The sequence below is a fragment of the Emys orbicularis genome, chromosome 4 (assembly GCF_028017835.1).
Source record: "Emys orbicularis isolate rEmyOrb1 chromosome 4, rEmyOrb1.hap1, whole genome shotgun sequence".
NCBI lineage: Eukaryota > Metazoa > Chordata > Testudines > Emydidae > Emys > Emys orbicularis.
This window is the reverse complement of record NC_088686.1, coordinates 144,647,782-144,673,269: the sequence shown is the minus strand read 5'-3', so window position 1 is coordinate 144,673,269 and position 25,488 is coordinate 144,647,782. Positions and strand designations below refer to the sequence as shown.

The window sequence follows — 25,488 nt, the reverse complement described above, 5'->3', positions numbered from 1 at the left end:
GTCATTCTAGTGCGATGAAGAAATGAATCACCTTTGCACTCAGGGGCAGGTGCATCCCAGCGTGGAGTTCCCCCATCACCAGCTGTACATCGAATGGAGGATACGCCAACAAGTGACCAGCCACGGTCACATTCATAGGTCACACTTGAGCCAACAGGGAAAATATTTTCCCTGCTGCGGTCGTCCCGTCCATTAGCGATGCGTGCAGGTGGCTCACAAGCTAGAATAAAATGGAAAAATACAGCATTGATACAAAATGGGAAATCTCCTAAAAGAAGGGAAGCAACATAAATACCATGGGGTTTCGTGACACTACATTTCCAAAAAAAGGTGCTTGGAGAGGCACCAGTCTCTAATACCTCTGACAATCTGCTAGCACTGTGTTAGTTTCTGGCTGTGAATTAGCATCATACCCGTGGCATCGGGAGAGCAAAGATGAAAACAGCAACCTGCAGAACACTCTTAAAATGGCTCTTTGACCTGTAGGGGCCCCAGGGATTGTTGTTCACATGCTCACAACACTGAATAATTGCACTGAGTCAACACCAAACCCACAGTGCATCTCTCTCTCTCTCTCTCTCCCCGGAGAAACAAACATCATGAGTTCAACATGAAAAGGGTGTGAGTGAAATCCCATCCAGTACTGTGTATCATGGGCATTTCATAGAGGCATCGGCAGCTGAAAGTCCACATGTGGAGCAGCAGAGCACAGGCGCTCTGTTGGTTCATTTAAGGAAATCTTATTGGCAGTCTTGGGACAACTGTGAACGTGCAGTTCACTCCCAGGCACATTTGTGGCCTTTTTAAAAATAGCCTCTTTGGTCTATTACAGAATTAGCCTCCTCTGCAGTGAGGGAGAAGTACATGGAGGTCAGTGGAGTTACCTCGGATTTCTACTAGTGGAACCAAGAGCAGAACTTGGTCCTTAACAGAGTCTTATGCTTCTATAGTGACTTTCATCCTGCAGGATGCCAAAGATACCACAGTGACTGGCACAGTACGAACACCTTATATAGACAAATGTAAGGCCTGATTGCCCTGGTTCTCAGTGGAATAAGTGAGAGGAGTGCCTTCAGGGAAGCCAGAGAAGTTACAAAGAATCCAGCACTTGCTGTTTAAAGTGTAGGTAAATTCTCTTTAAGGGGAGCTGCTGATCGATCAAGCCCCACGTCAGTAAATTAGCCAAACCACCCTCCTACAGTGCTTAGTCCTTCCAGAATCACCGAGGCAAACATCCCAACTTTCCTGCAACCAACCAACCCTCCCTGAGTCCCTCAACAAGTGCCTCAGTCCCACTGCTGAACCATCCCACAACGTCTCCCTCGCAGTGTAATCGCTATCTCACCGCCACTGCCCATCCGTACCTGTGAAGAAGGGGGAGAATTGTTGAGGATGTTACAAGGGGGCTGAGCTGGGACTACTAGGAGGAAACTAAGAAAAGGAAATTTTAGGCTGAACGCTAGGAAGAAGCCTCTTGAGAGTGAGATCTAAGAGACTCTTGAATAGTCTCCTAAGAAAAGGGATGTGAAGCCCTATTGATTGGCATATTTAAGCCTTGATTAGAAAAAGCCCTGGAGATTAGTCTATAGGCAACAGATCCATCTCCCCTGAGATGGGCGAGGTCATCTGATAGAAGACAGGGAGGGAAAAGTCCTTTGTGAATCAATGCCCTGGGCGGATCCTTCTAATAGACCCCACCTACAAACAGATCTGATGCGTTTGCAACTTCTCTGATGCAGTTTCTAGGTTTTATAGGAGTCTATTTTTATCTCAGCAGGATGCTTTAGTTGTGTTTATATTTACCCTTAATACAAGATGGCACTGGAGGATTCCACGTCCTATTTGCCTGGCATTCAATCAACTTGTTGCCTTTGAGGATGTAGCCAGATTCACATTGAAACTCAACACTGTTTCCAACTGTATATTCAGTTTCACGTATAGAGACCTGTTTTCCATGTTCAATCACTGGATTTGGACAACGAGGAATCTCTGAGAAACACCAATAAACAAAGGGTTTAAAATGTTTTTGTTCAGACAAAGGGTTTGTCTGCATGGGAAATTCATGGGAAAATTAGGGTGAAATAGCAAGGCTGTGAATTAAAAGGGCAATAGCTAACTCCACACTAACTCATCCCAAGGACACTCTTATTGCACACTAAGAGTGCTTCTTTGTGGGTTAGGTAAATTTTCTTCCAAAGTCACAGTAGACACACTTTCTGTGGGGGGAGACTTGTTCATTGGGAGGGTTATTATTCCATTTCAAACCATAGGCCCGTGACAGCAAACTCATAAGGAGAAATGACAAATAGCTACAATTTTAGTGTTAATTCTAAAACGTTCAAAGCCCCAACATTTATATGGCTGTTGATCCATTTTCTATGCAATCCCAACACTTTGAGAACACATGGCCAGCTGCAGATTTTCTCAATCATGCATTCCAAGAAAGTTCTATTTCCACAGGCAGATGTGGCAAATAATTTCTCCCTGCACTCCAGTCACAGTGACATTGACACTGCTGGCAGATCTCCCCAGGGATTATGGGAATACTGCAGATGGGGCAATGGAGTGGCCAGTGCATTAACATGCTGCTAGCTGCCTCCACCCCAGCTTCCTGCTGCTAAATCAAGCCACTGGGGTCTTTCCAACTTGGACTCAGATTGTCCCCACAAACATACTGACACCACACACACGGAGGGGATTCTACATTAAAAGTGCCACTATCAGGACAGCTGGATCGGGAACCACAAAACAAGAGATGGTTCAGGTGAGGGGTGTGTCTGAGGGAGGAATTCAGGAAGCTTGGAATGGGAGGATCAAGCATAAGTTAGGGCATAGGTCAGGACAGATCATGTGTACGAGTGCCAAGGCAGAGAGGACACTGGCAGTGGGCATCCCAGCTGGGAGTGTTTGGTCTGCTGCAAAGGAGGAATCTGCAGTGAGTTGGCCCATGACTCTACTTATTTTCAATACTTAAGAACTAAGATGTTAAATAGCCCCCAGGTCATTTCAATGTGCCCTCCACCCTTTCCTAATCTCAGTCATTCTAGTGTGATGAAGAAATGAATCACCTTTGCACTCAGGGGCAGGTGCATCCCAGCGTGGAGTTCCCCCATCACCAGCTATACATCGGATGGAGGATACTCCAACAAGTGACCAACCACGGTCACATTTGTAGGTCACACTTGAGTCAACAAGGAAAACATTTTTCCAGGGGCGGTCATCCCATCCATTAGAAATACGTGCAGGTGGCTCACAGGCTAGAATAAAAGGGGAAAATACAGCATTGATACAGAACAGGAAATCTCCTAAAAGAGAGGCAGCATAAATACCGTGGGGTTTCCTGACACTACATTTCCAAAAAAAAGTGCTTGGAGAGGCACAAGTCTCTAATACCTCTGACAATCTGCCAGCACTTTCTGTTAGTTTCTGGCTGTGAGTTAGCATCATACCCATGGCACTGGGAGAGCAAAGATAAAAATAGCAACATGCAAAATACTCTTAAAATGTCTCTTTGACCTGTCGGGGCCCCATGGATTGTTATTCACATGCTGACGACACTGAATAACTGCACTGAATTACTGAGAATTACAGCCAGACCCTGAGAAGTACTGAAGGCCTGCCGCTCCCATCAACTTCAACAGTAGGGTCCCCCTGCATGGCTCCCTGAGTCATTAAATTGGCCCTGCTACATCTGCACCACCAAATTCCAGATCTAAACCCCTTCCATAGCCACTGAGTCTGCAGTGAGATGGCCTATGGCTCTACATATTTTCAGTATTTAAGGGCTAAGATGTTAAATAGCCCCCAGGTCATTGCAATGTGCCCTCCACCCCTTCCTAATCTCAGTCATTCTAGTGTGATGAAGAAATGAATCACCTTTGCACTCAGGGACAGGTGCATCCCAGCGCGGAATTTCCCCATCACGAGCTATACAACGAATGGAGGATACGCCAACAAGTGACCAACCAGAGTTACAGGAGTAGCTCACACTTGAGCCAACAAGGAAAACATTTTTCCAGGGGCGGTCATCCCATCCATTAGAAATACGTGCAGGTGGCTCACAGACTAGAATAAAAGGGGAAAATACAGCATTGATACAGAACAGGAAATCTCCTAAAAGAGAGGCAGCATAAATACCGTGGGGTTTCCTGACACTACATTTCCAAAAAAAAGTGCTTGGAGAGGCACAAGTCTCTAATACCTCTGACAATCTGCCAGCACTTTCTGTTAGTTTCTGGCTGTGAGTTAGCATCATACCCATGGCATTGGGAGAGCAAAGATAAAAATAGCAACATGCAAAATACTCTTAAAATGTCTCTTTGACCTGTAGGGGCCCCATGGATTGTTGTTCACATGCTGACGACACTGAATAACTGCACTGAATTACTGAGAATTACAGCCAGACCCTGAGAAGTACTGAAGGCCTGCATCTCCCATCAACTTCAACAGTAGGGTCCCCCTGCATGGCTCCCTGAGTCATTAAATTGGCCCTGCTACATCTGCACCACCAAATTCCAGATCTGAACCCCTTCTATAGCCACTGAGTTCTGCCAGAACCCCCTGAATGAACATGCCAAGCCTCCTCCAAGTTATGAAACCCTTCTGGAGTCCCCCGAGTTCCTCACCCATCCCCACTAGCTACTGAACTTTCCCCGCACACCACCTTCCCAGTATAATGAGCCATCCTTTCCCCATATGTCCATCCCTCTCAAACTAGTGAGGAGGAGGACTGTTTAGGGTGAAAGAAGGGGACAGAGCTGGTTCTAGAAGGTTATGTAATTTTTCATTGTGGTTAGCTTTAGTCTTCTGACACTGCTCTGGGATCGTCACACATTTCCGACGGTAGCCAGAGTGACGTGTAAAGCAGTCCCAGTGCTGCCCGTTGAAATAGGCCTACAGCTCTGAAAATGCTCGAGTAACTAATAACTCCAATAACAGATATTACCTTACCCCCCAGTCTCTCTAATCCCTCATCTGGCTTTTTGAAAATTAATGGATGCTTAAAATTCTCTTTTCATGTGCTCAGTGTTTTGAGAACTGACCCACTGACGCGGGTGCCAGAAGCATTTGTACTACTGCTCCCACTCAATGGTTGTGTTGTGGGATGACAACTTTAATCTGTGACAAGATCATTATAATGGTCACAGTGAAGCTCACTGCTAAGGGAGGCACAGAATAATTGTATCTTCTGGGCATCCCAGCCATCCTCTGCCTCACCCAGCATCATCTACACTTGGGGCAATGTTGTCTGGTCTCTGGACCACTGGAGAAACAGGGCATTGTGGGTGCCTTCTCACATCAGAGCTCCCTTAATCCAGGGCAATCTTTCTGCAGAAGCCTTTTTAACTCAGGGCTAGTCCTTAAAGGTACAGAGCATATTTATCTTCAAGAAATCTGAACTGCAAAAGGCATTTATTTGTACGGACATATAGTCCAGGCACTAACTCAAATAAACAGCATTCTTTAAATGCTGGCTAATGAAGAATAGTTATAAAGTACTGGGAGACTTTATGGGAGACTATGAAAATTCTCCCAATACAGTTTAATAAATCAGTTGCTGACAAGCAGATACTCTAGATGGGGTAAACACTAACATGCAGGAAAGGACAAAAGGATCTTCCTCAGGTATAGTTGCTAGTTAAAGGATTGGTATGTAATTGTGCTAAGAATGATGCAATGGGAGAGACCCCATACTTTCTATGCTTGGCAGGCATCCTCTGCTATCAACTGATTTGTACTTTGAAATCCAACAGCAAAGGCAAGCTGCGGTAACCTATCAGCAGCATGGGAAGGACCTGAGATGCAGACTTTGCCATGCACATAATTTAGCTACTAAGAAAACAGAGAAACATCAGTTGGCAAACAAGTGCTGATGGTATGCCAAAGTAATCATGTCTACTGTAGAAGTGGGAGATAGAGACGTATTACGCAATCTTAGTCCCACAGTAAATGAGAAAATTGCAGATAGGTGGGAGTCATTAGTCTATATGGTACTACAACAATTGGAAAGTGAATTACATATCTACAAGGTACAGGCAGAGTTGGGAGAAGGTTCCATCCAACCCTGCACCGGGACATGCTTTGTCCTTGTGGATTCATTTCTGTTTCCAAAGCTATGGAGGTAGAATTGTGGAAGACACTCCAGTAATCTGGAAAATTTGATTAAAAAGTAGCTAATGCAAGCATACAAATTGAAGAAGGAGGTGAATTTTCATATGATTCCATTCTACAATCAAACTAAATCCTGTAGCAGGGGAATACTTCATTCCATGAAGATCAAAGTGAAGAAGCACAAACACCAGGAAATTCACCAGATGAGCTCTGCACTGCAGCTGGGGTGAATTTGCCTAATTCTATCAACATCTGTGAGAAGTTCTATAGAGGTGCCTAGCTGAAGAAGTAAAACTAGAAGCCCATCTGCCCAATCTGTGGACCATGTTCTTATGTTCTTATGTTCTTAATTTTGCTACTGCCATTAGGGAGTAAAGGCCCACAGGCAATACTCGCTTATATGCACCTTTTGGTACTGCTTGAGCATGCCGATAGACACAGAGAAGATAAAATTGCCCGTCATAGACATCACACTGCCAGGACATCAGTCATTTAGGTAGGGGAGAATGTACCCCACACAGAATCATAGAATTGTAGGACTGGAAGGGACCTTGAGAGGTCATCTAGTCCAGGCCCCTGCACTCATGGCAGGACTAAGTATTCTCCTGACAATCCCTGGCAGGTGTTTGTCTAAACTGCTCTTAAAAATCTCCAATAGAGATTTCACACCCTCTCTAGTCAATTTATTCCGGTGCTTAACCACCCTAACAGTTAGGAAGTTTTTCCTAATGTCATGTCCAACGTAAACCGCCCTTGCTGCAATTTAAGCCCATTGCTTCTTGTCCTATCCTCAGAGGTTAACGAGAACATTTTTTCTCCCTCCTCCTTGTAACAATCTTTTATGTACTTGAAAACTATTATGTCCCCTCTCAGTCTTCTCTTCTCCAGACTAAACAAACCCAATTATTTCAATCTTCCCTCGTAACTCATGTTTTCTAGACCTTTAATCTTTTTTGTTGATCTTCTCTGAACTTTATCCAATTAGTCTTTCCTGAAATGTGGCGCCCAGAACTGGACACAATACTCCAGTTTAGACCTAATTAGCATGGAGTAGAGTGGAAGAAATACTTCCCCCAAGGTTTCACACCCAGAACAATGGGACCTTGGATCCTGACTGAGTCCTCTGTGTGCTACCATAATATAAATATACAAGTACACAGCAATTACACTTTGAGTGTTAGATGTTCCTTTCAGAATCCGAGCTGGAAGGTCACTGTATCAGTACTTTACCATTTATACAAACTGGTCTGCAAACTGTAACAAAAGCCCCTTAAAATAGAGATGAACCTATAATGTGAGATTCAGTCAGATTAATTTAAAGAACTAAAACCATTCAAAGAAGAGTAATGGATGGACACCAAGAAAAAGTGCATGTGTGAAATTGGAGCTGGCTAATAACCATGTAGGGTGATGCCTTCTTTGGGTGGAAGGAAAATAGTGATACCCTCCAACCACTTTTTGAAATGGATGGAGTCAGGGGGTCACGAAGCCAGTCCAGCTACAAGCACAGGGATCTTGTTTTCCATGTGTTTACAGAGTGCTGTGTGTACTTAACAACTCAAAACAATGGGATCTGTCATGGTCACTCATACATCTACTCTCCCTGCAGATTTCTTCAGAGGAAACTCAGCCTGCCCCCTGCAGACCCCAGCCTTCACCAGTTCCTTTTCTCCTCTTTTACCAGAGATCTGCTGACACCCCACTGGGCAAGTACCCTGGAATGAACTGGGGGGAGCTGGAATGAACCAAAGTCTTACAACAACAACATCCCACTAGTAAGCTCATGCAGTGCCATTCACCAGCTTTGTTCCTTCTGTGCCGCTAACAACATACATTGACTCCTTTGGTGTGTCCTCGCCCCATGATGGAAGAACGGTAGAGAAAGGGAGGAGAAAGAATGTTTGTGAAATGTCTCGGTGCCAGTAGCATTTGGCCTGCCTGTCAGTCATTGTAATGACCCTGCATTTCTATCACACTGTTCAACCTGTTACGCCCAGAGCTATTTCATCCACCAGAGAAATGCAGCTACTTCTCCGAGGTCCCAATTCAGCAAAGCACTTGAACACATGCTTAATGTTAAGCACGGAAGTGGCTCCACTGAAATCAACACTACGCCCGTGCTTAGAGTTAAGCATGTGCTCGAGGACGTTGTGCAATGACGGCCGAAGTGAAGAAAAACACCACATCCTTTTGAAACTGCAGGAGAAACAGAGGGAGGCAGAGTGCAATGACAGAGCTGGAATTGGGCCAGGAAACCAGGGTCAGTGTTCTAAGGACATGGGATCCTCAGCACCTTTCAGGAGAGGATTGAAGGGGGAGACAGAGGTTCAGGGTGATAGAGGCAGAAGGGGGGAAGCTAGAAGGGAGGAGGTGGGGGTGGAAGCGAAGGGAGAGGCCCGCTTTCCCCACTGGGGCCTCCGTGTGCTACCATAATAAATATATAATTATGCAGCAATTACATTGTTTAGGAGTAGGTCAGGGATAGCAGGTCACCACGTCACAGTTCTTTGTCATTTATACATACCTGGTTCGCAAATTGGTAATGGAGGATGCCATGCACGATTACGGTCGCACTTAATCGATCCATTCTTGTCTTTGAGGGCGTAACCGCGATTACATTCAATGCGAATCTTGTCCTCATACTCATAGGTTTCTTTTCCAGGTATTGCTCTTCCATTGGGAATGTTTGGAAATGGACATCTAATTTCTGTGAAACACCACCACCACCACCAGTGTTAAATCAGAGCAAAAACAATTCTGCAGATTCATTTACAAGCAGCAGCAGAACATTTTGCTAGCTATAGAAAGTCAGCATTTCCTTCACATTTTTGAAGAGGCTGGTTTTCAGTGGAAGTTTTATATCATCGACAGACACAGCAAATCATTTCTTCCTGCCATGAGTGTTAGTGGGCGTGCCTTGTGGATTGAGGAGCACCCTTTTCAGTTTTCTTCTGGGTAACTATTTGAATTGAGGTTGGCAGGATATTTTGGTTTTCAGCAGGGTTCTAAACACTGATTGGTATGTTACAATAAATTGTGTAGAAGCCATCTTGATTATAATCTGCCTAAGGTTATATGGAGATTGTAGGTGGGAACAACAGATCTGTTCATGAATGTGTAAACTATTAACTATGACCCTGCTTCCTACTGTTAAAGTAAGAATTCCCAGAAGACACACACTCACACACACACACTTGAACCACATATGAACTATAGAGTACAGCTTTCTAAATTTGTGTTAATTCTGTACCTCCATTAAAACAAAAAGCTAAACCAAAGATTAATATGCTTACTCCGACAAAATTCTTGATGTTCAGACCATGTAAAATCTTTTTGACAGGTAACACTCGCAGAGGATATTCCAGGGATTAACTCATAACCTCCCACACAGTTATATTTCACTACAGTCCCAGCCGGAAACAAGTTGCTGTTAGACTGATCTTGAAAAGTATTACCAATGTAAGGTGGGTCATCACAGCTACCTAAGAGTAAAAATAAAAGTTTAAGGACATACATAACCAGGAAATCTTATTGAGAAATAATTCTTCTCTACAAGAATGTGACATGAAAGATGTGTATATAAAAAAAAACAACCCCAAAACCTAAAACCCTATCACAAAACAAGAAACTCCACTGCACATGGTTCTCTCCCGAGGAGAGGATGAGAAGAAAAAACAAAACAAAACAAAGCAAAAAACACATGCCAGGTGCATAGTTACATTATTTAATGCAATACTGGATGGCACTGAGATATTATGGTGATGAGTGCAGTATAAGAACTTATACAATAAATACATAACTCTTCTTCAGTAGATCTCAAAGCACTTTACAAAGAACCTCAGTATCATTATTCCCGTTTTACAGGGGAAACTGGGCCACAGAGTGAGGAAGTGACTTGCCCAAGGTCACTCAGCAGGGATAGGACGCAGGTCTCCTGAGTCCCACTTCAGTGCTCTATCCACTCAGCAACACTGCCTGCAATAGAATAAAACTGGAATCCCTGTTTTCAGCATACGAGTCATTTAACTGAAGTATCATGGAGCTGTGTCAGCACAGTGGCATGCAAGCTTACACAGCAGTCACTATTTCCTCTCTTAAAACAAAGGAGACATCAAACTGGCTGTCCCCGAATCTTGGGCGACCAAGGGCTGCAGGGTCAGTTTGAAGGAGGTGGTAGTCACCATATGACACTTACTTCGCTCACAAACTGGTAACTGAGGATCCCATCTACTATTTTCATTGCAATGAAGTACGTTACTGCCTTTGAGGGTGTAGCGGTGTTCACACTCAAACAGAACAGAGGCTCTGTAGGTGTATACAGGACTATATCCAGTCATCTGTTTTCCATGGTCAACTCTTGGCTGTTCACAGCGAACGACTGTGTAAGAAAAACAGTGTCAGCTTGGGAGGTTTACTGTTAAATCAAAAATTGGGAACCAAAGTGAAGATACTTCTGTGGAATCAGATCTATTTACCAGGAGGATATGAACAGACTTGAAAGCACATACACATGGCCCTGCAGAGATATCATGACATGTCTGAACACTCCTGCCCCTGTCCCTGCCAAATCAACCCCAGAAACCACCTATTTATTTATTAGAAACATCGTGTTAAGGAAAAGCAGGAAAGTATCAGTGGGTCTGATGCCATATTCTCAAATTCCTTGGGGCATCGGTTTTGATAGAACCTAGTAGGCAAGATTTAGTCTTCATCTAGCCTCTTCTTAACTCAAGTAAAGTATCAAACTACACCTGCTGAATTAGTGACCACCTGCAATGGCAGTTCTGTCACAGGCAATTGTGGGGCTATGGGGTTGGGAGGGGAGGGGAAGAGAGAGAGCATGCACACACATAATTACAATCTTTGACAAGAGAGGTCTCATTGGGCAGCAGGAGCTGTTGGAACTGCCCCGTCTTCTTGCTTATCATTTGAGGACATTATGTCATTTCTCCAATCAGAGTTCCAGCTGTGCTTATAGCTGACAGACACTCAGATCTGGTCTCCTGTGAAGAAGATAGGCAGATATGCTCCTGGCTTACCTGCAGAAACCTCAACAGGAATAGTTTCTAGAGTGAGCAAAAAATTAGATTTGTTTCCCACATACGTCTTATCAAACATATGACCAATTTTTTAAAAAACACCCATAAAATGGGGTCTTCAGTAAGTTCCATGGCCACTTCAATAATATTTTATATGAGTTTGTTTGTTTGTTTGTTTTGGGGGGGGAACATTACAAACAATAACATAAAAAATAAAACATTTTTAGTAAAGTTGACAGTTTTTCACAAAACAATTTGCTTTTTTCCAAAAAAGCACTTTTTTGACATAAAAACTTTGTTGAAAAAATTTCGATCAGCTCCAGTATTCTTCTTCTGAGGACTCTAAGTGAGGACAGAAGCTGAATAAATTCCACTTCTCTATCCTTCTCCTTCTCCTCTCCTTCCCCACTCAGCTCCAAGCCCTGCTCCATCCCCTGACTTGGCACAGCTTCTCCCTTTGAGAAGCCAAAGATCTTGTCTGGCTCTCTCCTCCATGTGAGTAGTCAGTCTCATGTTGCCAGCCTGTCTCCCCACATGGAGCTTTTCCAGGATTCCATGTCACTTCCTCCTCCCATACTGACACCAACTGCCTCTTCTAGCTTCCTGGCTCCTTGCCTGAAGGAGGGGTTAGAACACAGAGCGTGGGCAGACCAAGGAAGCGGGCAGCAGTTCTTGGCAGGGTGCATGGAAACTGAGGCCAATCTAGATACAATAAGTGTAATTCCCTGCACCCCTTAGTGTCTCTCCAAATCTCAAACTGGGCTCTATTCTCCAATGGGTGTTACTAAGAACATGTGCTGAGGGGTGGGAATAAGATTAGGAGTCCTGGGGACAATCTGTTAAGCAGTGGCACTGTTACGACTTACGTTGCTAATCTGTACGTGCACACTGCCACTTGTTTTACAGTAATTGGATTCCGTCACCTTTGCATTCAGGGGCAGGCCCACTCCAGTCTCCATTTATATTATCCGTGGATGTACAGTGAATGGAGGGCTCTCCAATAAGTGAGAAAGGAACCCGTCCCCTTTCTACAGTGTTACACTGGTAAGTGACAGATGTCCCATAGTTGAATTCCTCCATCGTTGTCCCAGTGTGTGTCCCGTGCTCTATTTCTGGAGGAGGCTTGCAAGGTATCACTGAAGGGGGGGGAAAAAGGAAAGAAGGGAAGCAAGAGAGTATTTAATTTATGTCATATCCAAAGTCTTATGAGAGAAGAAGAGGCTGAAACGCAATGGACCAAAACCTTAGATTGTTTAAAATCAGTGTACGCCATTGACATCAAGGAAGGAGCACTGATTCACCAGCAGAGGACCGAGCCTATTGACTACAATGGAGTTATGCCCATTTACACCAGCTGGGGCTCTGGCCCTATGGGAGACAAGATTTTTAAGACTAGAAAACGGGCAACGTTTCCTAATGTAGTTATGCTGCCAGGATGTGGTGGGAGTGGATGCACAGACTGAAGGGTCATGAAAGCCGAAGAAGGGAGGAGAAATCAAATCAAGGTCTTGCCCATTCAAGCGTATTAAGGATTCTATGGCACTTCCTCCAAAGGGAGGAGTTAGCTATTTTGGTAATTAATCCCGCCTCCTTAAACTCTGCCTGCAGTTTCAGTGGAGTCCAGAATGCTTCACTCCCTGTCCTAAACAGTTACTGCTCTTTACTGTGAAACGCACCTGTCACTTTCCATCCTAGGGATAGCTGCGTATGAGTGACAGGCAAAGTTATCCCTAAATATAAAAATATCTGTAAAGTGCTTAGAGATTGTGCTATAAGCATGTTAATACTATATCTGAAGAGCAAGGGTCTGATTCAATTTACATCAGCTGGGGATCTGATCCAAGCTCTGTTAACCAAGAATCTGAGTCTTTTGTGCTTCTACCCCACAAACAGACAGATTCAGAAGCTAACAAGGTTTTCTACAGCCTGGTGCAAGAGGAAAACAAAACTTAAGCGTTCAAGAATTTAGTATGCAGTGAAATGATAAAGGAGTTGTATTTCAGAATCCATCCAGCAGGAGAAAGTACGCTTTTCATTGTCTAACCCTGATTACACTTTCCCCATAAAGCTATTAAGAGTCTCTACTCACCTTGACAGTATGGAATATCTTTGTCCCATATAACTTGTGATCCTTCAAGCACACATTTTCTTTCTGCATTTCCAATTAGTCTGTACCTGAATAAAACAGGGGGGGGGGGGGAATGGAATTTATACGATACAAACTGAGATTGGATGTCTTGCCTAGTCCATCATCAATAAGGCTTTGATTCTCTTACATCATCATTAGTAGGGTTGGTCAACAACTTTTCATCAAAACTATTTTTCAACAGTAAATTGGATTTTCAATTAAATGGTTGTTTTTTTTAAAGCATCTGCTTTCTGCAGAAGTTTTCCATGTTTCATGGAAAAATAGAATGCCCCCAAACTGAAATATTTTAATCCCAAAATGCTGCCACGGTGCCACGTTGGAGCTGTAGCTTGGATGCCTCATTCTCCTATATAGGTTGGTATCCCAGGTGAGGATACATCTCCCATGATTCATCATGGCCTTTGCAAGAGGAGGTAGGATCATGGGAATCTGTGACTGGGTTGCTTCTGGGCCCAGGACAAACTATTGCCAGGTCCCTAGTCAGGTGTAAGGAAACAGAAGGTATTTTATTTATCTGTCGCCCCCTTCTGGCAGGCCACCATCTGCAGCAGACTTACTCAGCACCAGCAGGTAGGTCACTGGTGACAAATCAAACAGAGTCCTGTGTCATGCCCACATTCCTTCAGGGAAGCCCTGGCAGACAGCTGTCTATCAAGCCATTCCTGGCCTTATCCAGGCCTCTCTCAGAGTGAGAGCTGGAGGTCTGCTCTCCTTCCCAGTCTGCCCCCAGCTGAGCTGTGTGCTCTACTTTTAACTCCTCCCTCCAAACCTGACACCTACAGCAGGTGTAGCAGGGTGGGGCTGACTGAGGCTACATCTACACTACAGGGGGGGGTCGATTTAAAATACGCAAATTCAGCTACGCGAATAGCGTAGCTGAATTCGACGTATCGCAGCCGACTTACCCCGCTGTGAGGACGGCGGCAAAATCGACCTTCGCGGCTTCCCGTCGACGGCTCTTACTCCCACCTTCGCTGGTGGAGTAAGAGCGTCGATTCGGGGATCGATTGTCGCGTCCTGACGGGACACGATAAATCGATCCCCGAGAGGTCGATTTCTACCCGCCGATTCCGGCGGGTAGTGTAGACCAGGCCTCAGCCTACATCAGCTCATTAGCCTTTCCCTGGGGTTTGTATGCCCCATCCCAGAGTCCCTCGCTGGTTAGCCTGACATTGATCCCAGGCAGTCATGGAATGGCTGATATGGGGTGCGATCAGTAAAGGATGGCAGCTTTCATGGTTTCATGGAAAATAAATTTTATGGAACAAACTTGATATTGTTTTTTTCATTAGATTAGAAGTTTGGTTGATGAAGATAACTCCTTGATATAATAATATACTTAGACTTCTGTAAGGCACTAGATTTAATACTGCATGCCGTTCTGACTAAAAAACTAGCACTATACAAAAAAAATCAAATAGATTAAAACTGGTTTAACTGATATATCTCAAAAAAAGAGACAGTATGGGAGTGGGAGTATCTAGTGGGGTCCCCCAGGAATCTGTTCTTGGCCCAGTGCTATTCAATATTTGTATCAATTATCTGGAAGAAAGTATCAAACCATTGCTATTGAAGTCTGCAGATGACAGATTGGTGCAATGGTAAATTACGATAAGGCCATGTTAGTTCTATAGAGTTATCTGGATTGCTTGGTAAACTGGGCTCATCTGAACACCGTGCATTTTAATACAGCTAAATACAAAGGTATAGGTATAGGAAAAAAGAATGCTGGTCACACAGAATGGGGAGACTGTATCCTGGAAAGCAGTGGTTCTGAAAAGGACTTAGGGGTCGTGGTGGATAAACAAGTGAACATGAGCTCCTAGTGAGATGCTGTGGCTAAGAGGGCTAATGCAATACATGGATACACAAGCAGGGGACAATTCAGTATGAGTCGGGAGGTGGTATTACCTTTATATACAGCAGCCATGAGGCTACCACAAAAATACTGAATCCAATTCTGGTGTTCACACTTCAACAAAAGATATTCAGTTGGGAAGAGTGCAGAAAAAGGCTACAAGAATGATTTGAGGCCGGGAAAATATGCCTCATTAGGGTGGAGGAAGCTCAATCTATTTAGCTTTTCAAAGAGAACGTTAAGAGGTGACTTGATCATGGACAGTCTGTAAGTACCTACACAGCTAGAAGATTTGATAATAGAGGCCTCTTTAATTTAGCAGAAAAAGGTATAAAAAGATCCAAAGGCTGGAAGCTGAAACGAGATAACAGTTTGTGCCTTGTATGTAGCCTGAATTTAACAGTGGAGGTAATTAACTATTCTAGCAACATACCTAGGGATGTGGTGAAATCTCCAAATCAAGATTGGAATTCTTTCTAAAAATATGTTCTAACTCAAATACAAATATGGGTTTGATCATCAGTAGGTAAAATGTTCTGGGCTGTGTTATACAGGAGGTCAGACTAGATAATCATAATGGTCCCTTTGGAAATTAATAACCTATAAATCTATCAGCACAAACTGCTCATTACTCACCCCTCTTCACAGATGAAGTTTACTGTTGCACCAAACATGAGATCTGTTAGAATAACAAGTCTGCCATTTTCTGGCTCTCCAGGGTGACGGCATGATTTTGCTAGAAAAAAATAAGACTGGAATTAGTCTTTATTTGCATGTCTTGACTCAGTAAAATGTAACCATAAAAGAACTAAAGATTCTGTCTCTATCAAAACTCTACTCACTTTTTGCCAGCTCAGAATACAGAGCCAGTCTTAAATTGGAATTTGTATATGTGCTTGTTTAAATCAAACTCTGTTCCATTACCATGTGTGCATGTGAATATTTCACCTGTGACAGTTAGAACGTCTTCCAGCCTGGAGTAGTCTACTATTTGAGGTTCAAAATCCATTTTTAGCATTGTGTTTTAAAGCTTCAGAGCAGAAGGAAACCTTTGTAGACATCTTTGGAGTTGCCCATGAAGATCAAGGAACAGCAGGTTTCAGATACGAACTGGTAATTTAGTGGTGAAAGCCTTCATATCACATCAGTGAACTTAACCCCTCCCTCCAGGCATACAGTCCCTCATTATGCTCTATAATCAAAAAGGGCTGATGAAAATCAATTAGTTTAAAAAAAGAAAAGTAAAAAAAACAAAATACTCACCCTTGCAAAACTCTCCAGCGTCTGACCATCGAGAATATGGCATGCACTGAAGAGTGGATCTTTGTACCTTGCTATAACCTGGGCGACAGTTGTATTCCACTTTGTTACCAACAGCAAACTTATTCTGATTTCTGTGCTCCTCCTTCAGCTCAGCAAAATTAAAACGCGGTGGCACACCACAATCACCTAGTGACAAAACAGAGGTGTCAAAAATATGTAACTAGGAAAATGTGCTATAGTCCAGACCTCATTTACTAAAGTGTCCTTTCTTGAAATACTAGAAGGGTCGTAAAAAAAAAATACCTGAGTTCTCCCTCCTAACTGACCCCTGCTATTCCACCTGGTTCTCTAAAAGATTTGGCTTAAAAAACATTTTTGGCATCAAACTAATCTAAGTTCTCCTTAAAGTCAGGAAAACAATCTTCCTATCTGTAAGGGGAGGATAAGGATGCAAGAATTATTTTCTCTGCAGCTTGTCTGGACAGAACATAATATGTCCTTCCCCATCATCACTGTGATGGTTGCTGCGGCTCCAGCTGTGACACAAAACACTGCAGGCTGGGTCCTAGAAGGTGGATAAGCATCTGGACTAGAGCTGCTAAGGTAGAACCAAAACTAGTATCCTTGTATTCTACACTTTGAATCCAGCTGGGAAAGGGTAAGTTATTGGAGGTGACGCAGATCTGGTGCTTGTTACGCTATTGGCACCAGCTGATGGACAAAGAGGAAAGGAATGGCCAAAAGGTGTGTGTCGGGGGGGAGGGGGGGGGAAGTGCTAGAATCAACTCAAAAAGAAACCATTGTTGTCCTGCTTAGATCCTTAAAACGCGAGGAAAACTTTGTGGCCTACTCTTGCCACCAGTCATCCCCCCAGTTATAAGCACCCATGATGAGGGAGGCCTCAAGAGTCCTGCGATCTTGGATGCAACCCTGAGAAATCCTGAACATCAAGCCACCAGCCTGATGTTAAGCACGGATTGTTCATCACCCCAAAATATGCACATTTATCCAAGCCTCTTACATCTCAAGAACTTGAGGAGGGTCTCCAGTTAACTGTTGCCTCACACCTTGTGCACTCATTTACACCAGTGCAAAGTGGATGTATTGCACTATAATCCTCATTTGGAAGCACTTTACACCCACTTTGCACTGATGTAAAGGAATGCAAAAGGTGTGGAAAAAACATCAAGCCCTAAGGGCATTGGGAAGATTCTCGTCTCTTGCGAGACTTTTGATAAACTTCTAGTGGGATTTTAGACTGTCCAAGGCCCAGAAGTGCAGAGGCAGCAAGAAAAACGATCAGAGGGAAACAACAAAATTATATGAACCTCCAAAAAGAGGTTCCTCACACTGAGATTTCACTGGATGTTCAGGCTGGTTCTTATTTTACCCAGATGGATTTGCCGGATACTCATGTTTACTCACTGTTTACAGCAACAATGAAGGCAGCAGCAAGTAACAGTGGAATGGTGGCTATGTAAGAACGCTGTTTTCCAGGGTTTAGAGATAGCATCTTTCTTTATGTCACGTTCTCTTCTTGCAGACCTAACAAGGAAGTTAGCACATCTCTTTCCAGGCCAAAGATCTGTAAAAATATGGGGATGGGGGGAGTAAAGTGTTTCATTTACATTTAGGATGAACATAAATTGTAAGCTCCTTGGGGCAGGGACCATCTCTTTGTCCTGTGTTTGTACAGCAGCTAGCCCCTGGATCCTGGTCCATGACTGTGGCTCCTAGGAGCTTGGTCATACAAGTAATAATAAACATAATACAATACCTAGCTCCTGTATAGTGCTGTTCATCAGTGGATCTCAAAGCACTTTACAACAGAGGTCAGTTAGCCACATCCTCAGCAGGTGTAGGCTGGGGTCGTTCTATCGAAGCCGGTGGCGGCACCGTGGTTTACACCTGCTGAGGGTGTAGCCTAGGCTATTAAAAACAGAAGCAAGGTGGGGAAAGTTGAGAGGTGAAGTCAAACATCCCTGCAATAAGAAAACAAGGGTTTTTAATGATCTGGAGAAAGGGGTAAACAGTGATGTGGCAAAGTTTGCAGATGATACTAAACTGCTCAAGATAGTTAAGACCAAAGCAGACTGTGAAGAACTTCAAAAAGATCTCACAAAACTAAGTGATCAGGCAACAAAATGGCAAATGAAATTTAATGTGGATAAATGTTAAGTAATGCACATTGGAAAAAATAACCCCAACTATACATACAATACGATGGGGGCTAATTTAGCTACAACTAATCAAGAAAAAGATCTTGGAGTCATCGTGGATAGTTCTCTGAAGACATCCACGCAGTGTGCAGCGGCAGTCAAAAAAGCAAACAGGATGTTAGGAATAATTAAAAAAGGGATAGAGAATAAGATGCAGAATATGTTATTGCCCTTATATAAATCCATGGTATGCCCACATCTTGAATACTGCGTACAGATGTGGTTGCCTCATCTCAGAAAAGATATTCTGGCACGAGAAAAGGTTCAGAGAAGGGCAACTAAAATGATTAGGGGTTTGGAACGGGTCCCATATGAGGAGAGGTTAAAGAGGCTAGGACTTTTCAGCTTGGAAAAGAGGAGACTAAGGATATGATAGAGGTATATAAAATCATGAGTGGTGTGTGGAGAAAGTGAATAAGGAAAAGTTATTTACTTGTTCCCATAATATAAGAACTAGGGGCCACCAAATGAAATTAATGGGCAGCAGGTTTAAAACAAATAAAAGGAAGTTCTTCTTCACACAGCACACAGTCAATCTGTGGCACTCCTTACCTGAGGCGGTTGTGAAGGCTAGGACTATAACAGGGTTTAAAAGAGAACTAGATAAATTCATGGAGGTTAAGTCCATTAATGGCTATTAGCCAGGATGGGTAAGGAATGGTGTCCCTAGCCTCTGTCTGTCAGAGGGTGGAGATGGATGGCAGGAGAGAGATCACTTGATCATTACCTGTTAGGTTCACTCCCTCTGGGACACCTGGCATTGATCACTGTCAGTAGACAGGATACTGGGCTGGATGGACCTTTGGTCTGACCCAGTATGGCCGTTCTTATGACTGCAAGTTTCACATAACTCCTACAGGCTTTAATCAGACACATTTCTTTGCCTTTTTTTGAAGTCGTTTTTTCTTTAAATGAAAAATAAAATCCCAAATAAATAGGAAGTTATTTAATTTTTCCATCTACTGAAACCTGCCTCACATCTCACTTTCCCAGGGCACATTTATAGCACGGTAAACAGAAATGCCTGAGTCTTGGCACATTTCAGGGTTCAACAACACACCCCGCATTAACCTCGTAAGTTATGTGATTAACATGGCTCAAGCCAACCTCCAATCCTCAAGTCCTAATACTTCTAATAATGGAGGGCAGAGTGGCTTAAAGGAGACAGCAGTGGCCTAGGACTCAAGAGATTTGGGTTCTATCCCTGACTGTGCCGCTAGCCGGTTGTCACAACCACAGGCAAGTAACATCACTGCTCCGTGCCTCAGTTTCCCCATTGTACCCATTGAGAGTGTCATAACTATAAAGGGAAAGGTAACAGCCCTCCTGTGTACAATACTGTGGAATCCCTCCTGGCCAGAGACTCCAAAGTCCTTTTGCCTGTAAAGGGTTAAGAAGCTCAGGTAACCTGGCTGACACCTGACCCAAAGGACCAATAAGGGGACAAGATACTTTCAAATCTTGGTTGGGGGGAAGGCTTTTGTTTGTGCTCTTTGTTTTTGGTGGTTGTTCGCTCTTGGGACTAAGAGGGACCAGACATCAATCCATGCTCTCCAAATCTTTCTGAACAAGTCTCTCATATTTCAAACTTGTAAGTACAGCCAGGCAAGGCGTGTTAGTTTTATCTTTGTTTTCTCAACTTGTAAATGTACCTTTTGCTAGGGTGTTTACCTCTGTTTGCTGTAACTTTGAACCTAAGGCTAGAGGGGGTTCCTCTGGGCTCTTTAAGTTTGATTACCCTGTAAAGTTATTTTCCATCCTGATTTTACAGAGATGATTTTTACCTTTCTTTCTTTAATTAAAAGCCTTCTTTTTAAGAACCTGATTGATTTTTCCTTGCTCTAAGATCCAAGGGGATTGATCTGGACTCACCAGGAATTGGTGGGGGGAAAGGGAAGGGGGGGGGGATAATTAATTCCTCCTTGTTTTAAGCTCCAAGGGGTTTTGGATCAGTGTTCACCAGGGAATTGGTGGAAGAGTCTCTCAAGGCTACCCAGGGAAGGGAGTTAGCACATTGGGATTGGTGGCAGGAAAAGCAGATCTAAGCTGGTAGAGAAACTTAGAGGTTTTCATGCAGGTCCCTACATCTGTACCCTAAAGTTCAGAGTGGGGAAGGAACCTTGACAGAGAGAAACAGTCATGAATAGATAAAGAACCAACTGTCAAAGGCATTTGTTTCTGTCAGTTGTATTGTGACAGATATTGCAACTGCATGAATGATCTTTGGGGACCAGATAGTGTTCATTTTATGAACGGGTTATGTATCACTCTGGGCCAGGGATTGTTTGCCACTTTGGTGTGGGGGAAGGTTACTACTTTGGTGGGGAGGGAGGGATAGCTCAGTGGTTTGAGCATTGGCCTGCTAAACCCAGGGTTGTGAGTTCAATCCTTGAGGGGGCCACTTAGGGATCTGGGGCAAAATCAGTACTTGGTCCTGCTAGTGAAGGCAGGGGGCTGGACTCGATGACCTTTCAAGGTCCCTTCCAGTTCTAGGAGATAGGATATCTCCATTATAAAAAACTCCTCCAGGAACCAAAAATAAAGTGTGTGTGTGTGTGGGGGGGGGGGTGATGAAGGTGAATCACTCAGGATGAAAACACCTCCCTAGGGAGCTTCATATATACTAGGTCAAACTGGATTTTCCACAGACAAAGAAAGTGATTCCGGTATAAAAAGGCTGAGTTTAAACTGACTCATGTGGCCTCCTTTTGATACACCAAATGGACAGGACCCTCTGTCCAAGGGGGGACCTCAACCCTTATGAAAGCATTGGAAGGACTTTAACTTACTAGGGTCCCATACGACTGATGGACCTCTGGATCCTTTTAGCATACGTATAGGAACTTTTATTTATTTTTTGTATGTTTACTCTGTAGTGCTTTTACCCTAAGAATAAATGCATTTGGCTTTGTGGAGGCTGGTTGGTAGCTGGTATAGACTGTAGTAGCCCCTGGGAAAAGGTTAATTACAGGCAATCTCAGCAAGGTGCAGAGGGACAGCAAGCCTAAACTCCTTGCCTGGAGGGAAAGAGATGCAGGTCTCGACCAGAGAGAGGTGATGGCAGGGAACCTGAAACAAGAGGCAGTTAACTCTGAAACTGCGACACCACAGTCTGTCACCCCTGGATGGGGCTAATGAAGCACTCAAACTCGATGAGTGAGAGCATGAACGCTACCTAAGTCTCATTGGCCTCTTATTGGTGATTAATGGAAAGGCTTATGTTAATTTCTACTCCCCTATTAAACAATTAAATTAGCTAGCTACATATAACCATTGTACAACACGTAGCTGATATTTGCAGTAACAAAATAAGGTAAAACATACCTGAAAGAAGGATTCAGAGTTAAGAATGATTGCAAATTGTTTTATAAGAATGTGACTTCCTGTGTCTGTTTGGAAGTTTTATTGTATCTCTTCAGACCCTTTTTGTTCTTTGCATAAAGCGATTTGACTCCTCGGTTAACAACTGAGCTTTCCGCATGATAAAAGGTAACAAATTCACCTCCCAAAGCACAAACCTGTCCCCAAAATACATGCCGACTGCTTATCAGTTTGTCAGGCTTTGTTATTGCCAGGACATTGGCACTTTCCAGCCAGGCAGCCAAATTAATGCCAGAGGGACATAAATTGATCTGCACTTTCCAGAGAATTTATATAGTCCTCGAAGTCCATTAGAATACTCTAACAGAAAAAAAATTGCTCTATTCATAAATCTCTATGGAACAAACCCTATTAGACATGGACAGGTAAAGCTCCCTCTGGAGTCAGCACAACTGCTGTGCAATATATTATACACATAGATATGTACAGGTGTGTGAAAAATACGTAGTGTCAATTGGAGTTTTGTACAAGTCAGTAGCGAGTGCCTGAGTCCCATTTGCAAAAGTGGCTTAGGCATTTATGGGCTTGAACCTGCTCCCCTGGAAGTCAATGTCAAAACTCCTATTGATTTTAATGATTCAGGATCAGACCCTAAGTGCCTAAGTCACTTTTGAAAATGAGCTTTAGTCCCTCGGGAGCCTTTGAAAAAAATCTTACCTCATGACTACAAGATGTGTCCCATGTAGACAACTGCAAGAGACTCCTGTTGAAGTTATTAGCTTCCAACTAGTACTTCTTTTTTAAAATCACCTAGTCACTTTCTTTGTCTCCCTCTCCCCGGTTCCCTTAAACCTAATACTTCTTGCTGTTATTCTGCTTTGCTAGCTCCCCCTCTTCTGCTAAGTCTGGCTTTGTTTACTAATATCTGTGCATATTTGCTAGAATCGATTATATTGAGGTTTAATAAATGGTTCTGGATTTCCTGCTTCCCCCCAGCCCATTTTCCCTGGGCTTCCCTCAGAGCAATGTTGCCTTAAGTAACTGGCTGCAATCACAGTCAACTTACCGGTAGGTTTGTCAGCAGGAGGCAGAGCGCGCTCAGGTCTATTTGGTTACTGAAGGATGAAATGGGATCTCTGACTTTTCCAGTCTAGCCTGTCCTGCACCCAGGGATCACCATGGTAAACAAGAAGCTAGCACAATATGCTTACACATACAGAAGTGCGGAGATATGGTGAAATTGAGATGAGGTTTCAATCTGGGGCAATGGGGGGAAGGTTGGTGCACCAGCTTATCTATAAATGATTAACTCCTCCTCTAAAATGACAAGGAAGTAAATTATTCAACCTGCAATCAAATGTTAGATAATTCATTTCACCGCAAGCAGATGTCGAAATTGTTTACTTACTGTGCTATTCTGCCAACTCTTTACTGAAAATGACATGAATAAAGAGTTCTCTGGAATTTGGTTGAACAGTTCATTGTTCCAAGAGCAAACAAAGACTGGTGGACTCGCCAGCTGGTATATAATTACTGTACTACAAAGGGCTATCTGTTTTGCATTTATGAAAGGGAAATTTACGAAAGTGGAAAACCCACAACAGTTTGTGTACATCATGAGTAGACTCCTCCTGACCTGACGGTATTTTATGATGGAGGTTTTTCCAATAGTTTCTCCAAGTGTCTCTGAACTCATTCAAAAACGATACAGGCTGGAATTTTCAAAGGAGCTCAAGGGAAATGGGCCCCCAAATCTCACTGAATTTCAGTTGAGCACCTCCCTCCCCTTAGCCCTTCTGAAAATACCAGCCACGCTGCCTATAATGCCAAATGCTGTACTTTGTCTCCTGAATCAACTGTGTGATGCTGTTGCAAAAAAAGGCAAACAACCTTTTGGGGTGTATTAACAGGAGTTTGCTATGTAAGACAGAGGAGGGAATTGTTCCATTCTACTCAGGGCTGGTGAGTACTGCTGGAACCTCAGCTGGATTACTGAGTCCCGTTTTGGGGACCACGCTCTAAGAAAGAAGTGAACAAATTGGAAAGACTCCAGAGGAGAGCAACAAAAATGAGAGGTTTAGAAAACATGAACTATGAGGGGAAGTTGAAAGAATGGGACATGCTTAGAGTAGAGAAGGACATGGCCAAGGGGAGGGGACATGAGATCAGTCTTCAAATATGTAAAAGGTTGCTGTAAAGAGGACGATCAATTGTCCACTGAGGATAGGACAAGAAGAAATCGACTTAGTTTACAGCCACAGAAAAATTAGGTTAGATATTAGGAAAAGCAATTATTGGAACAGATTACTAAGTGAGGTTGGGGAATCCCTGTCATGGGAGGTTTTTAAGAATTTATTAGGCACACCCCTGTCAGGGATGATTCAGGTATACTTAATCCTGCCTCAGCACGGGGAGATGGACTAAGTGGCCTCTTAAAGTGCCTTCTAGCCCTCACATTTCTATGATTCTCTGATTCTGGATCAAATCCCGGAGTCCCGACTTGGTTCTTAGTAGATCTGTAAGGTAAATGCTCACTGACGTTCATGGGTGTTTTGACTGAGTAATGTCTCCAGCATCTGGCGCTTCTGTGCCTGTTTCTTCCTCCTCAGACTGGTTTCATTTTGGGCATGGTTGAGTTTTTAAATGGGCAGCTCATTTTCTTACCCCTTCAATCCTGGCATCTTAAGACAACATAAGAATTATCAAAACTGAATAACCAATAGCCCTGGATCCTGTCTCCAGCAAGGAAGCAGTTTATCAGCCAATGCTAGGTTAACCAGAAGACATTAACTCATCCACTGTGCAATGTTACACCACAGGGGCTGAGGATTCACCTTCTTGGTTGTGCTCTTTGCTTCTGCTGGTCCGGAGAACCTGTTAAAATATGCATGTGCAATGGTCTAGTTATTACTTAGTCCTGTCTTGAGTGCAGAGGACTGGACTAGATGACCTATTGAGAAGTGTAGAATTGGAAGGGACCTATCATTTTATGCTGGTGTCTGCTTGTTCCTTTCTCTGCTACTCAGGAAAAGGGTTAGAACACCCAACTACCGTCAGCATTTACACTGCAGGGCTTGGACTGACCGCTAGGTCACCTGGTTCCACACTGGAACCATGTCACTGATGATGAAGAGTTATTACCAGAGGATGGCTGTTGGGGTAGCCTAGCTGAATTGAGTTGTGGGTGTCTTTCTAGTTCCCAGTGGACCGGGATCACCACTATACAAACAAAATTCGAACTGGTACTAACTGACTCCCCTTTTCCCTCAGTTTGTCAGTCTCAGCCAAGATGTTAAGGACAGAACAGGCCATGGAGACAGAACAACCCTCCTGCCCCTAGACGTGGTCCTTGCAAAGAAGGGTTGAAGCACCTTGGGGCAGTGTTGACGAAGTTTGCTCTGCAGCTGCCCACACTGGTCCTGTCTTATCTAGCGCCTTTCACTGGCACCAAATTCACATGAAAACTTAAAAAGGAGACAAACCAAACCAACAAGTGGGGCAAGTCATTTATTTAGGTCTCTTTTGCAT

The 25,488-nt window shown here is 43.5% G+C and overlaps 1 protein-coding gene across 1 annotated transcript; it reads right to left on the bottom strand.

Moving 5' to 3' along the window:
• Positions 1–1,286: 1,286 nt before the first annotated feature.
• Positions 1,287–17,286, bottom strand: LOC135877900 (membrane cofactor protein-like). Its single transcript, XM_065403423.1, has 9 exons — positions 17,271–17,286; positions 16,421–16,606; positions 15,794–15,893; positions 13,240–13,325; positions 12,074–12,286; positions 10,307–10,489; positions 8,636–8,818; positions 1,847–1,989; positions 1,287–1,364 (listed from the first exon to the last, which is right to left on the bottom strand). Exons 1-9 carry the CDS (start codon positions 17,284–17,286, stop codon positions 1,287–1,289), a joined length of 1,188 nt encoding a protein of 395 aa, XP_065259495.1.
• Positions 17,287–25,488: the final 8,202 nt, after the last annotated feature.

Bases quoted from the DNA above. Each gene is read 5' to 3' on its own strand.
- LOC135877900 (XM_065403423.1), bottom strand. The intron at 13,326-15,793 runs GTGAGTAATGAG...TGTTTTATTCAG, and splicing joins AACTTCATCTGTGAAGAGGG to GTACAGACTAATTGGAAATG. The intron at 1,990-8,635 runs GTATGTATAAAT...GGTGTTTCTCAG, and splicing joins ATTACCAATTTGCGAACCAG to AGATTCCTCGTTGTCCAAAT.